The sequence below is a fragment of the Polyodon spathula genome, chromosome 7 (assembly GCF_017654505.1).
Source record: "Polyodon spathula isolate WHYD16114869_AA chromosome 7, ASM1765450v1, whole genome shotgun sequence".
NCBI lineage: Eukaryota > Metazoa > Chordata > Actinopteri > Acipenseriformes > Polyodontidae > Polyodon > Polyodon spathula.
In genome coordinates, this window is record NC_054540.1 from 29,507,498 (window position 1) to 29,522,986 (window position 15,489).

Sequence of the window (15,489 nt, forward strand, 5' to 3'; positions counted from 1 at the left end):
ACAACTGTGTTTGTTTTCGTGTTGTCATAGGACTATATGTGAATTGGAAGAGCTAATTAGAATAGTTAACACATCTGTAGTGAGACAAGTTATTTATTGAGTGCTTTTCCAAGTATACAGATATTTACAACTGTCATAACTATTTTTTCTTTCTTTTTTTGGATTCTGGTTTTGTTTATGAAGGACACAAAAGCATGTGTTTGATATGTTGGAAAATAAATGTTTTGTATGTGTGGCATGGTAGTGTCAGCAACAACTAAAGGTACATGGAGTATAAATTAAAATGGGATGCTATACTATCTCGTGCTGATGAGGTAGTAAGTCATGTGCTCGAGATAGTAGCCTCCCTTTTTAATTTACACTGTGTCCCTTTAGGGGTTCTGTAGTAATGAGATCATTGAAAGGAGACCAATAATATTTTTCACAAGCATTTTCAGACCAATCAATTCATGAACTTTTTTTGATCCATTTATGACAGTGACACTTCTAAATTTCTAAAGGATATGTATTAGGCAGTTTAAGAGAACTTTTGAACCCCAGCAACCCACTGGTAACTGTACATTTTGTCTGAAGTGAACCCATCCACAATGTAGTTATAGCGGTAATACAGTTACAGTGCAGCCAAATTACAGTCAATTATGCACTTATTAAATTATTGGTGTGAATAAAAGTAATTGGTTTTGCAGATTCCCACAAAGAACTGCCATACAAAATACTGTATCATGTTAACATAAGGATGTTATTAAACAAACTGGCCTTCACAGGTTTCAAGGAAAAAATATTATAGAGTGCGCTTGACAGTAGTCAAGATCTTTTTTGTGCAAAGGGTCTGTATGCAACTTGATCTGATCAAGAGGGAAACAATATCTTCCCTGAACATAAAGAGGATGCATGGAAAGTTACACAGAGAGAAAAAATAAATAATGCATTAAAGTTGGGGATTGCTGGAAGTAACATAAACATGACATGATTTGCCAGCTGCTGGTGCCTATCTTGCCATGCAGAACTGCAAAACATACTAATATGGAGCATCGTACATTGGTAGAGAGGTTGAGAAAGCAATTGAAAGATGAAATCTTCAACCTGTTCCTTAGATCCAATACCAACTAGATTTCTTAAAGATGTATTTAGTTATTTGTGTAATGATGTTCTTGATATATTAAATAGATCTCTTTCAACTGGAATAGTTCCAGCTGATTCAAAACTGCTTTGGTTAAAAACTTATACTTAGATGGTACTGTTTTGAGTAATTTCAGACCTTTTTTTTTAAATTTATAATCGGCAATTATTATACCCCTGATTTTTTCCCAATTTGGAATGCCAATTAATATTATTGTTTCTCCTTCACCTCGGCAATTCCCCCACAGCTCAGGGACCTGAGGCTCATTGGGCTTCCTCCGATCCCATGGGCCAATCGGCGTCTTTTTACACCCAGGAACTCAAGAGCCAATGGCAGTCCATTTGAGGTTTGGTGGCGGCCCCTCTTTGTTTCTCAATGATTTACATTTTCAAAAAAAACGTTAATTAGATCCGCCGCCTTGGCATTTACGCAGCCAGCATGTTTGCTGTTGTTGTTGGAGTGATTTTCTCACACTGCACGCAGTCTGTCAGTGGTTGTTAGGCAACAGTTCCAATCCAAGGCACGCAGCCAACGTCATGTGGAAGTACGTAATCAATGCTTATGCAGTAACTGTATGCAAAGTGCTGAGCCAGCGGAACGACAGACGTGAAGTTGGCCAAATTAAATAAATTGTTTGTTTTAATTTAAGAGAAATGTTTTTTTTTCCCCCCTTGATGGGAGCAAAATGTACAATTTAATAACCACATGTAATGTTAAATGGGAATAGATTAAACCTGCATTTGTGTGTTATGGCTGGTTTTGGTGGGAATCCACGTGCCTTCAAAATATTATTTGCGCACTTATTTTTTGTTGGAGTTTTTTTTTTTTTTTCGAGAAACACAGAAGTAATGGGCAGCTAGTAAATATAAATGAAACCCATTTAAATAGTTATTTAGTTATTTGTCTTTGCTGTTGCACAGATAAGCACTGTTTGAATTCTGTCTGGTTTTACATTGTGAATTATGTGTGGTTTAAGATTGTTGACTGAAAAGACGATAGCAGCGGTATAGCGGTAATGTCTTTGTTCAAAGATTTCCATCTTTTTAAAAAATAAATACAGTAACTCTATGCTGTGCCCAGTGTGTTTCTGTAAGTTTTTTGGTATTCTGCAGGTATTACAAGCCATTTTGTGGGCCGCCATAGCTGCCCCAGGTTACGCTGAGGTTGCCGACCCCTGCTCTCAAGGACAAAGACCAGTCCAGCAAATCTCTGACCCCAAGCTCACTCGGCACCTGGCCTGTAGGGGTCACCGCAGGGCTGTGAAGAGAAACCGTCTAAGCCGGATCCCACCTCCACAATGTGGCGCCCCCATGGAATCCCCAGCGAGTATGGGCTGCCTTGCACAACCAGGATTCCAACTTGCGATCTCTGGTTGTATGGCTCATCCTGCATAAAACACGGCAGTGTTTTTACCAGGGGAGCCATTTTGGGACCCTTAGACCTATTTCTAACTTACCATTGTTAGTTAAGGTTCTTGAAAAGGTAGTAGTCAAACAACTCAACAGGTTTCTGGATAGTAGCAGTGTCACTGAAAAATCTGTCAGGATACAGAGACTGCCCTTGTCAATGGTAAATGACTTACCTATGAGTGCAGACTAACTATCCATTTTAGTTCTTTTACACCTTAGTGCTGCATTTCATACTTTTTTGCACACCTGTAGAAGAGTTTTTTAACTTGTTTTAATTTTAAACACTTCCCCCTTTGAAGAGAGATACCCAAGTATTTTCTCTTTTTTCTCCTATAGAGCCATTGCTAGTTACTTGCAAGCTCTCAGTCTGAGCCCAAACCATGCGGTAGTGCATGGGAACCTCGCTTGTGTTTATTATGAGCAGGGCTGTGGATCATGCCATTTTAATTGACCATCTTAAAAGCTGGTTTGGCCAGACTGGAACTGGTTTCTTAAGGGGAGTCTGTATCAAGATTATCTACTATGTTCAACATGGCTCTATTTTTGGTCCCATATTATTTTCTTTATAAATGATACCACTCGGTGAAAATTCATAAACACAGTGTATATTTTCACTGTTATGCTGACAACACACAACTTTATATTTCTGTGAAAGCTGGTGACACCACTGCTGTTTCAACATTACTAGAATATCCTGCTGACATCAAAAGTTGGATGTCTGAAAATGTATTCAAATTGATCTCAGATAAGATATACAGTATGTTTTGCTATTAGGTTCTAAAATAAATTTGGAAAACCTATCCTTTAATATAAAATCTGATGTGAGAAATTTGAGAGTCATATTTGATTTGAATTGGAGTTTTGAGGCTAATATTTTGAAAAATGGTAAAATTGTCTTTTTATCAACTATGAAAGAAACATTGCAAAACTTAGCTCTTTTCTTTCTTTGTCTGATACTGAGAAGCTTCATTGTATTGTTCAGAATACAGCTGCTAGGTTTCTCACCAGAACAACTAAATAGGCTCATATAACTCATGTATTAGTCTCACTGCACTGATTTTAAAATCTTACACTTGACATATAAAGCACTAAATGACTTGCTATAGAGCTAACTGGAACCTTAAAACCATTTCAATAATAGCATTAAACTGTGATTTAATTTCTGCTGTATTTCAAATATTGACTGTTAAAGGTTTACAAACAGTTCTCATTTTTACCACTTTAGCAGTTAACTATGTGCTCCTCAATCTGATCCAGTGAAGTTCACTTATCTTTATATGTGTCTAATATTGTACTAAGTGTACTAAATTCCCTCCAGGAAGGAACAGATCTAGGACAGAGAAAAAGTTATTTCTTGAGTGTCCGTGGCCTTGGGATTTTAAATATAAACCAAGAACATACCATACCATCTATTTGTATGGGTAAAAAAGTGATCTCATTTTCATTTTTTAGTTTTTTAGCTTGAGACCAACCATTAAAACACATCTAAGGACTTGAAATAACAAACAAACATGTTTCTGTTAACAAATCAACAATTGTGGCCAAAAACATGAGATAATTAGTGTTCAAAATAATTTGTTTTTTAATCACTACTATGTGAATAAATTCAGGTGTTATACAACAATCGTTATGCCAGTTCATCAAGGTACAAAATGTATAGCAAAGATAATGTCAAAATAGCTAATTAAAAATCCATAGGCTCCAGACCTGTAGTTAGCTATTTCTAAAAAGTGCTTTGTGATAATGAATTTTTGTATTTGTGTGCAAGAATTCAAATTAATTTCATTATTTATAACAATACAGAAATTTAGTTGTAATCCTTTAAATCAAGTTTTGTCTTAATCATTCAGTATAACTGTGAAAGCGAAGAAGGAACATCTTAAAAATAAAATTGAATTACTAGACATTATTTAATCATTTCAAGAAAAGCAAAGAATATATTTTTTATTGAACATTTATAAATGTGGAACTATCACTTTCTCTATTATTGGTGATTATTTACTGAATCTGTTTCCTGTGGCCTGGAACGTAAATAATCACAGAGAATATGGTAAAAGAAAATTGTTGAAAGCACTTCATATGTCAGTTGTCTGAACCGAAATAAGCGTTTTTATTTGAATTCCAAAAATCATATTTTATAAAGTTGCTGATTTAAGCAGGGAAGCATGTCATGAACCTACAATAGTCTGGTGGAATAGGTCCGTGATCTAGTGAATCGAAAGTGCTGGAAATGAATCAGTATTGTTTCCATAAATTAATCAAACTGGTTCATAGTAAAAATGAATTTTATAATAATGATATTGAAAGAATCATATGAAATCGACCACAGTCAGACCATATATCTCTTTTATTTGAGAAAAAAGCTTAAAGTACTGAACAATGAAGTCTTTTAAAAGGCTAAAATCAAGTACCTTGTTAGGACAGTCTCTAGGAATACAAATATTGTAAAGGTAAAACTAGCAGGAAACCATGTATAATAATACTAAGACTCCTATGACTAGCACTACTCTAATACTTTATTCCTGTTCGAAAATTGTCCTTTGTGTTTTCACCTGCTTCAAAACAGGACCTTATTTACTCTATCCAGTAAAAAAAAAAAAGACTACAGATTTTAATAATGAACAGTATTTATTTTAAAGACCATTTAAAAAAAAAATTATATGCATGTATTTGGCAACAACATTTTTCTACAGTTTCTTACAGTTATAACTTAATGTGTTGGTGATATGAATCTGCCCCCTATGGGTGTGCATAGATCTCTATTCTTTCTGATGCAATCCATAGTATGACTATTATCATACTAAAAAGAAAAGCATGAGATCAAATGTTGACATAATGGATGAAGTATTGTACAGTAACACTTATTTTTTTTATTTTTTTAAACAGACACCAATGTGTTAAGTGTAAATTATGTCACTAAATATGGAAAGCTAAGAATGTATAGCTTAAATTTGTATTGTGGCTGCCTCCAAAAGACTCTTCATGTTTACAGCATCCAGATAGCTGGACCTGTCACTGCCTGGCCTAAATATTACTCTGTGGGCAAACTGTAGGCAAATTGCCTGCCCTCTCCAAAGTAGGAAATCTGGCCCAAGATATTTTAATCCAGCCACATTCTTAATTATTTGATTGAATCAATTATCCAGATTTTAACGTTGTCCCCACAGTATTACCCATGGGTAATTACCAATACCGCTAGGTAATGAAGTTATGAATGCAATAATGTATAGGAAGGTTGATGCAGTATTACAGATACAAATTTAACCAGAAATGTATTTAATAGACGTCCTAAAACAGACAGAGGTATCCTGTTTTAATGGTAATGTAAACAACGAACAGACAAGGGACAATAAGAGAATTATGGCATAAGAACTGAAGATGTATGTTGTATGGTTTTCCTTAAACATCTTTAAACGCCTAACCCAGGCAGCGTTCCAGTAGTTCAAACAATTCCCCCCTCTCTTGTACCAAGTCTGATACCGGTAGTTTAAGTATCTTGGGAATTTGTCCTAATTTTACGATATGTGTTATTCATATGAAACACATTAAACGTATACTTCGCTTTCATTTTTAGGATGTTATAACAGTGCTACGTATACATGCCAAGTCTCACTCGTTTCAGGAGCGTTTTTGTAATGTACCGCTGCTAAAAGAAAGAACATGGACCACCTTACTAGCCTCTGACGGGCACTAGTTCAAGAGCAGAGTGTGATAGAACGTTATACCTGCACTGCCAGTGTCATGCAGACACAAGACTGGATAGAATATCACAAGAAATGTAACACGTAGGCTACTGCTGAAAAGTCTACCACAAAATCATATTCTCCAGAGTAGCAAATCATATTTGTATTGTATTTATTTATGCATTTTTTCAGTTGTTAGTTTTTCGGGATTTATAACCTAGCCATGTTAAAATACACTGACGCTGCTTCTACATTAGCTCTAGTTTTAAACATGGACCACAACAAAACGTAAAGAAGGATACAATCGTTGTAGGTCATTACACGGCTACCACTACCAGGTTTAACCACACTCTCACAGGGGTACAAAAAAAATCTTCAAACAGCAAATACGGATAAACAGCGGTAGTCTGTTTGTGAAGATCACATTTCACGTTTGATTTCTACGGATATATTCACGTGTGGGCCATTTTTTTTTTTTTTTTTTTTTTTTTTTTTTTTTTTTTTTTTCTCTGCCGGTATTGTGCGAAGTGCGGGGAACTCCCCCCTGAGTGAGAATTGGTTTTACACAACACTCTCCTGCATAGAAGCAAGCTTAGCAGGAGAAGGTGCGGCAGACTGGAGGCAGTGCCAGTCACTCAAACGTAAAGTGCATGTACATGTGCCGCTGCAACTGCAGCATTGTCAGAAGAAAATAAATCCTATCTCCCGCAAAAAACAAAACAAAAAAAGCGGGGAAACAAATATCATATTTATAATTTTTTCCAGATTACCTCTTGAACTTGGTTACAGGTAAAACATTTTTTTCAATATTGTAATTTTATTTTATGTAAGCATTCTTTTTTGAAAGGCTATGTGTATGATGAAATCTTGCATATACACGCCGGTAAATGATGCAGAGCGGTGTTGGGTGTGTGTGAGTATTTCTCTATAGATTTCATTCTTCCTAATATGAACATTATCAGATTTATGTCAAATGATAACATTATATAAATAAAACAACTATAAAAAATGTATGTCTTATAAATTGAATACATATTAGTAAAGGAATAAAGCATCAAGTTTGTAATTGATATTGATATGGAGTTTAATGGTTTTAAATTTCTGCATTTCATAGTGCTTATCCGAATTGTAACAGTTTTACTTAACGATATTAAACATTGATTATTATTGTTAGACGGTATTCACGTAAAATATAATTATATATGTGCGGGTCATTTTATTTGTTATATTTTCTTAATTTTTATAAAAAATAAAATGTCGGAGGACAGTTATTTAAACGAGGCTACTGGTGTAGCTGCTAAAGCAGATAATCTCCTAATCGTTTTAAACCACGCGGATAAAACGGGAAGGCTGTATCATCCTACATCAATGTGCACCACTATTTCAGACGATTTCAAAATGGAAATTATTGTGCAGTACCTAGTGTGTCATTGTGTGTTTTGATGTATGGTACTAGTTTGGAATATGGTAGCGGTAAAACAGAATGGTCCTAATATACTCATATCCGGTATTTCATGAGGGATGCCGGTGGAAGGTGGAAGCTATGAGGTGGTTGTGTTTGGGTTCATATGCAAATAACCAAGCAGCTGTACAGCGCCGCACTCTCTATTGTTAAAATAGATAGACATGTATCCTTTTTTAAGCTGGCATTGCACTAAACGCTGGGTTTTATAAAATAAATAAATACACGTAAATATTATTTTACTTTGATTAGCAGCTAACTAGCTGGTGTTAGAGAGCAGAGAATTTCTGTATACCTAATGTTGCAGAACGCACATTGTGTAATGACACTTTGCTCTAAAGATGTAGGTTATGGTACACCCAGTGTATACAATACAGAAGTATTCATTTTCAATAAATGTGATCTACATTTTCTAGAAGGCCATGCAAAAGGGATTCCTAATTGGTATTAACGTGTTTCAATTGCAATTAACCAGTGGCAGACGGTATTGGAAGTGACTTTCAAAAACGGAAACCTCTTTGAAACACCCAGAATATCTTCACTGTAACTTATGTTACTGTACTGATGTTTAACCTGATACAATGCTGCAAACCAATCTGTAAAAGTGAGAAGATTGGTTTAACACCACAGTGAAGAAAAACAGAAATACATCTCATTTGTGTTTGTGAACAGCAAAACCGGTTTAGATCACCCCAATCCCCCAATCCACCCCAATGGTGATGCACTGACAGTGAGCTGACATTCTTCCAGTCTGCAGTATTCAAACACTTCAGGGTGGCGAGCTAATATCTTAATGCTATCATTCTTTAACAAGACATGGTCTTTCAAATGTGCTATCCAAGTTCAAAGCCGAATTTTGTTTTGAGTTCAAGGCTGGTCCAAGGCTGTAGTTCATCTTTTTATCTTGACTGCGACATTTAGTAAACTTGAATGCTAAACAGTTTTATGGCCTCAACACAAACCACATGTGCATACCAACATTATGCATATATGGTTCTATGTTCATTTTGTGATTCTTGTGATGTCCCTTTACTCTATGCTAGAGGCTGCAGAAATTTACTAAAAAATCAACTCAAATTAAGAGCCCCAAGTGGCTCATCCAGTAAAGGAACACCGGTGTGTGAATGGACGGTGCGTCACACAATCAGGAGCTCGCTGGTTTCATTTTTTGGGTGTGCTGAGTTGACAATCTTGGCTCAGGCGTCACAGGGAGTGTTGCATTGGCTTTTGTGTGCCTGTGGGTTGGTGAGGAAAGATTGCCAAGGGTTAATTATCCTAATCATGTTTCAGTGACACCTACTGGCCAAGTGCTTCACACAAGGCTTCACACAAGGCTGCTTGTTAATGATTGGCAGCTGAAAATAGACCATGACTTCAGAAACGGATGTTGCAGGTTGATCTGTTTCAGTGATTGGTAAGTGGATTGAAGTGATGAGGCATAATAACAGTTGTTAAATTGATAATTTTTTTAAAGTATTTAATGAGGGTTAAGTGAGAAAAAGAAATTGCCAATTTTGGGTGATTTACCATATATAAAACTGTTCAGATGGGATTTGTACTACTTACACTGTACTAATAAATAGGCCATGTTAAATAAATGTAAGAAAGTGCGTTTAGTTTAGTTATGCAATAAAACATAGAACAAAAAATGATTATGTGTTGTCATAGCCAGTCCATTTTGATAAGAAATAACCAAATATCAATTGTGTGGCCTTTTTCCGATATTTAGTTGGTGGGAAATTCCATTTTCTGTGTGTACTGAGCAGCAGCATTGTGGGGGGAGGAACTGATTTATCTTTTTTTAGAAATGCCCTTGAAACTGATATATATTGAGGTTTTTCTGCCATGTGGTCTCTTGTCCAATCATGACATACTGCTCAAGCAGATGTCTGGTTATGTTTAACAGCATATTACACGCTGGCTGCATCACAGGTAATCTTAAGGTCACAGCTTTGTAACAATACAGTTTTTGTGTGTTAGGTGTGAAATTGTAGTTTGTGAAATTGCATGAGTTTGGGCAATTATGTTGTTTTTTTAAAAAGCAGCTTTCATTGTGGACAAGCCAAAAATGCTTATTAATCAATTAATGCAACCGATTTTATAAAATCCAGACTAAAATAAAAACTCAAACATTCTACCACATCAACACAAAAAATAAACATTCTCATTTTTAAGTAATATTGATACTGACACAAATTAGGAGCCAGTCATTTATGGGCAAGCTATTTGTGGCCCTTTACATATCCATGATTCAGTCACAGTCTTCTAATCAGTGAAGGCGGCACACACAGTTCTATTAACCTTTCATCACTTTACCAACAATAAGGATACATTGAAGTGGCGTTATGAATCAGACAGAAACATAAGGTGGCAGTAAAAGTATGAATTCAACACTGCCTCCTTATGGCAATTTCTGTAGTGGATTTCTCCTGTATTACATAGGAAGTTACAAAATCTCATTTAACACTGACCATCATTAAGCACATCATTATTGATCTGTATGGAGGTAAAATAAATCACATAAGATTTGCCTGTAAACCCTCCCCCTTTGTATGGCATAAATTATAGAAATAGGAACAGCAGATCAACTGGTTTCATTCATTTTAAAGACAAATTCATATACTTTAGCAGTAATTGGTGACTGATCTGAACAAACCCAGCCACTGAATGTCTGCCCCAAAGTATTCTCAACCCAAGCATGAAATTGGCATGCTAATGTGCCATTGCACCGATTCTGTCTGTGAGGTACTAAATTCAATTCCAGACACAAAGCACAGCTGGTTAGGTTGGAACCCTGATTAGGGCACAGTCAGGTCTCATAATTAACAGTGCTGTAGGACTCGAGACCGGCCTCTAGACCAGACTTTAAAGGTCTTGGACTAGACCCGTCGGGACTTGGTCTTGGACTCAGCCCGTCGAGACTCGGTCTCGGATTCGACCTGACGGGAATCGGTCTCGGACTCGACCTGTCTGGACTCGGACTCGGCCTCGGACTCGACCCGTCTGGACTCGGTCTTGGACTCAACCCGTCGGGACTTGGTCTCAGATTCGACCTCATGAAAATCGGTCTCGGACTCAACCCATCGGGAATCGGTCTCGGATTCGACCTGACGGGAATCGGTCTTGGACTCGACCTGTCTGAACTTGGTCTCGGACTCGACCCGTCGGGATTTGGTCTCAGACTCGACCTGACGGGAATCGGTCTTGGACTCGACCCGTCAGGACTTGGTCTCAGACTCGACCCGTCGGGACTTGGTCTCGGACTTGACCCGTCGGGAGTCTTAGACATTTTACACATTTTGTGTGTGTGTATGTGTGTGTGTGTGGGGGAGGGGGGGTTATAGTACCATAGAATCAACCTCAACCATAGAGTGGGACCATTTTGATTGGAGTGGGTAAAGTGCCTGAGTGGAGCATGAGGGCGAAAAACCTCTGGCACCGCTCCTGCTGCAGCAGCTTACATTCTTTCTGTTTTTGTTATAAGGTCCTTTCACACCAATACAACATTCTTTTTTTATTTATTTTTTTAGAATACTGTGCCATGCAGGCTTTCACACCAGCCGCATAGCGGAACAGTCAGTGCCTGAAATAAACTGTGTTCCTATTTCTCTGTGCGCTTCTAGCGTAAATGTACATTGATATACAAAATCGGCATGTCAAATAATTGTTTTTAAATGGTATATATATCTCAAATCATGACACTACAACCACCATGCTTGACTGTTCTTACTGTGGAATGGTGTTTGGTTTTCGCCAGACATAACAGGGCCCACGTTGGCCAAAAAGTTCCACTTTTGAGTCATCTGGCAAACTTGAGACGAACATTCATGTTCTTCTAGTGAGCAGTGGTTTCCACCTTGCTACTCTGCCATGAATCCCATTTTTGCCCAGTGTCTTTCTGATGGTGGAGTCATGAACACTGACCTTACCCTGGATTTTGGCAGGACAGCCACTCCTGGGAAGGTTCACTACTGTCCCAAACTTTCTCCATTTTGACAGTATGGCTCTGACTCTGGTTTGGTGGAGCCCCAGTGCCTTAGAAATGGCTTTGTAACCCTTTCGTGACTGATAGGTGTTAACAACTTTTTTCCGGAGGTCTTCAGGAATTTCTTTTAATCGTGGCATGATGTGCCTCTAGAACCTGTGTGCTGACAACTTCACTCTGATGGTAAGGGCCAAAGTTAGTCAGATTTATATCGGGCAGGGCTGGCCCAAATCAGCCCTGATTGTTAACCAAAGTATTCAGACAGCTGACTCTAATTATCCCTTTAATTGGGTTGAGTTAACTTAATTTAGTTGACCTTAGTTCATCCGCTATCCTTCCTTAGTTTCTTCTTGATGGAAGATCCTCGCTCCCCAGCCTTGGAGGTCGATCGGTTCGGCCTCACCTCCCTGAGGGCAGTACTCACAGTAGTCAGGGGAAACTCCTATTTTGTTACTAAAGTCAGAAGCACTTAGTCTTTATTCTATTAGTCCCTTTCGCAGGACTGGCTTCTGCCTCATAAATTATTATAACTTTATTTATTTGGCAGATGCCTTTATCCAAACAATCACAACCCTTTGCGGTCCAATGTCGGACCAGGTCCGACATTATGTATCCAGTCTGATGTTGGACTCTGTCCAGCATCATCAAAAAGACATAATGCACAGGTCTCTAGTCATTTTTTCTCCGGAAAAAGCAGAGAAAACCTTTCAATGGCCGAGTGAGACTGATAGGAACCGAATGAAGCTGAAGAAAAAAAGGCATATTTGATAGCCCCATGCACCACAGAGATAACACAGACATAAACAAAGGAGACAGCTGCTTCTGCATCCAGCACTCAAAGAATATCACAAACATTTGCAGAGCTTTTTGAAATGTTATAGTAATAAAGTAATGACTTGGGTCACATTATTGAGTTTGGTGATAAAACGAGTGATTAGGAGAGGATTTATCAGTATGCATGTCTATAAAGAGGTATGTGAAAAATACAGCCAACAAGGGGTGGGGCTTTGCTGGAGATGCAGTACTGGGTGTACTTTTGTGATTCAGTGCCTTTTAAACCAGTTTTACTCTGAAAAAAAAATTGGACCTGACGTGCCTGACAAGCGCTGAAAAAATGGACCGCTAATGGTTAATATTAATATGTGACATTATAATAGTCCCTAGTACGTTAATTACACGTACTGTACATTTGGACTGTTTAGTCTTTTACTGCCTTTCGTCATCTTCTCAAAACCCACTTATTCAATCTTTATTTGTAAATTCTTATTTATATACCTTTTTGTATTTACTTTATAATTATTTTGTATATGTATGTGTATATATATATATATATATATATATATATATATATATATATATATATATATATATATATATATATATATGTGTGTGTGTGTGTGTGTGTGTTTGTGTGTGTGTGTTGTATTTTTATTGCCTGTAATTTATATATTTTTATATTTTGTTTAATTTTCTGTAAGTCACTTTGGATAAAAGCATCTACTAAATAATAATAATAATAATAATAATAATAATAATAATAATAATTTGGTACTAGTACAGCCCCTAAAAAGTTTGCTACAGTATTTTTCCATGCCATTTTGCTTTTCCAATGGTTATACAGTATTATGCATCTACCATAGTTTACCCGTTTATTAATATGGTTTACCATACCTCGCTTTTCTTTACAGTGCTTACCAATGCTTTATTACACTTAGCTTTGCTTTTACTATGGGGATCTTTTATAAAATATATTAAAGACTAATATAATCACCAAGCCATAAGAAAATAAGCCACTTTAACACTTCTCTTCTAAACAATATAAAAGCTATTAAAGAATGTGCTAGAAAAGGTTAAATTGGGGAATGTCCTACACCCTAGTTTCTCTACATCAAGGGGGATGAGTCATAAAAAAGTGTGATTTACATTTCCTGAGGCCACCCTTCTAGTGGCCAACTTGCTTCTAAATATTTCAGCTGATTACTTTATTACAGTGGTAAAAATTACCTAATATAAATAAACTCATTAACTCAGTTGATTGTGTAATTGATCATCAATCATCAGAAACATAAAAAACACAGTGGTCCCAAGTAGCTCAACTTGTAAGTGTACTTGCACCTGGAGTTGGGCTACAGATTAAAATCAGCTGTTGTGGGTTTACAGCAACCTCAGTCACAAATAACTCCATTAATCAGTAGCTTTGTAACATCGGCTTCATAGGTTTGTCGAGATGAAAGAGGTGATTGGCCAAACAGTGGGAATAGAGGTCACCTGTACGTTTAATACACAGGTCAGTGTGAGTACATGATTACTCCAAATTAATAAAAAAGAAACAAAAAACAACAATGCAGTGCAATTAGGGCTCAGTCTATTCTGTAGTTGTTCACATAGAAATTCTAGTATTTTCACATTCTTCTTTTGTTTCTTACAGATATTTGTAATAATGAAGAATTAAGACCAAGACTCCAAGATTTTTTTCAAATTCTATCAAAGCTATTCACTCTAATAATTTGAACTGCACAAAACTGGTAACTCAATTCCACATATCATTGTTACAAAGTGACTGGGCCTGATAAAAAACAAAAACACAAACAAACAAAAAAGATCACTTGTAGCCGTTTGCTAATCAAATGCCCAAAAACAGTAAGCTCGTCAAGAGAGAGCTTGACGATGATGTCACAGAATCTGTCAAAGACCTGCTTTCCAACGAGGACTCTGGTGACGATTCTTTCAAGAAAAGTTCGTTGATGGTCGTTGATGCCCAGGAGGACAAAGACAGAGATATTGAAGAGGGCTCTGACACTGAGGAGGAAAGACCTGCCTGGAACAGCAAACTGCAGTATATTTTAGCTCAAGTAGGCTTCTCTGTCGGCTTGGGCAATGTGTGGAGATTTCCATACCTCTGTCAGAAAAATGGTGGAGGTAAGTGCAATAAATACCATTAATTTCTAAGAAAACTTCTCTTCTCAGTGAAGTCAGTTAATGTGCTAGGAAAGTGTGGTATTGGCATCGATGATAATTTTATGGTAGGACCATTTTTTTATAATGGAAATAAAAGCGGACATTACTGAGGACACTGGGTTGGCAACTTTAATCTTCCCATTAGCCACATGCTGAAGTGATCAGTTTTTAGTTTCAAAAGCTATGCTTGGATGATACAAGAACTACACAATGAATTTGCAAGACTGTAACTAAAAAAAAAACAATAGCAAATATTTCTGCTTTCAGTTTGCAGTGATGTATCGTACATGCCTGACTCCAATTACAGTTTTTGTTTTTTTGGGTGTTAAAACTGGATTCCACACCCAAGCACTGTCAGTCAACACAGAACAAATTGCCGGGTGAACGTAAGTGTAAGTGCTTTCTGTAATTCTTCTGAGCCCATTGGGCTTGGAATCCATGCAAAAATATTATTATTATAAATAATACTTATTGTGATTAGTTAAAAAGATTTTAAAAATACAGTTATGATATATTATGTTAATGCTATGGAACTCAGTAGATAGGAGGAAAAAAACAGATTTGAGTGCCTCACATGTTATAAATTGTTCATTTTCTGGGATCGACTAGTCAATTATTATTGTCTCCTAGTACATTTGAGGTGAAAGGGTGTTGTTGTGATTTGTGTTAATCCAAACTGTCCTGTGATGTGTTATTACTAGACAACTACATTTTAATCCCCAGATGAAAGAGGATGGCTGAGAGCTATGTCATATAGTAGGCTACGATCTGTATTATATATGACATAAAATGTTAGACTAATTATGTTCTTGTGTGTAGTTATGCTATTCTCAGTAATAAGGATGATAGTTAAAATTCACAGGTCTCTTGTA

At 36.8% G+C, this 15,489-nt stretch overlaps 1 protein-coding gene across 2 annotated transcripts in view; it reads left to right on the forward strand.

Moving 5' to 3' along the window:
• Window positions 1-6,802: 6,802 nt before the first annotated feature.
• Window positions 6,803-15,489, forward strand: part of slc6a15 (solute carrier family 6 member 15) — a 31,089-nt gene continuing 22,402 nt past the window's right edge. The window contains exons 1-2 of one of the 2 annotated variants that reach the window (XM_041255227.1): window positions 6,803-7,001; window positions 14,088-14,578. In XM_041255227.1, the coding sequence (XP_041111161.1) occupies window positions 14,287-14,578 (292 nt within the window). In that variant the 5' untranslated portion in view covers window positions 6,803-7,001; window positions 14,088-14,286. Of the gene's footprint in view, window positions 7,002-7,060; window positions 7,126-14,087; window positions 14,579-15,489 lie in introns of those variants that run through there. The other variant, XM_041255228.1, reaches the window with a different exon arrangement.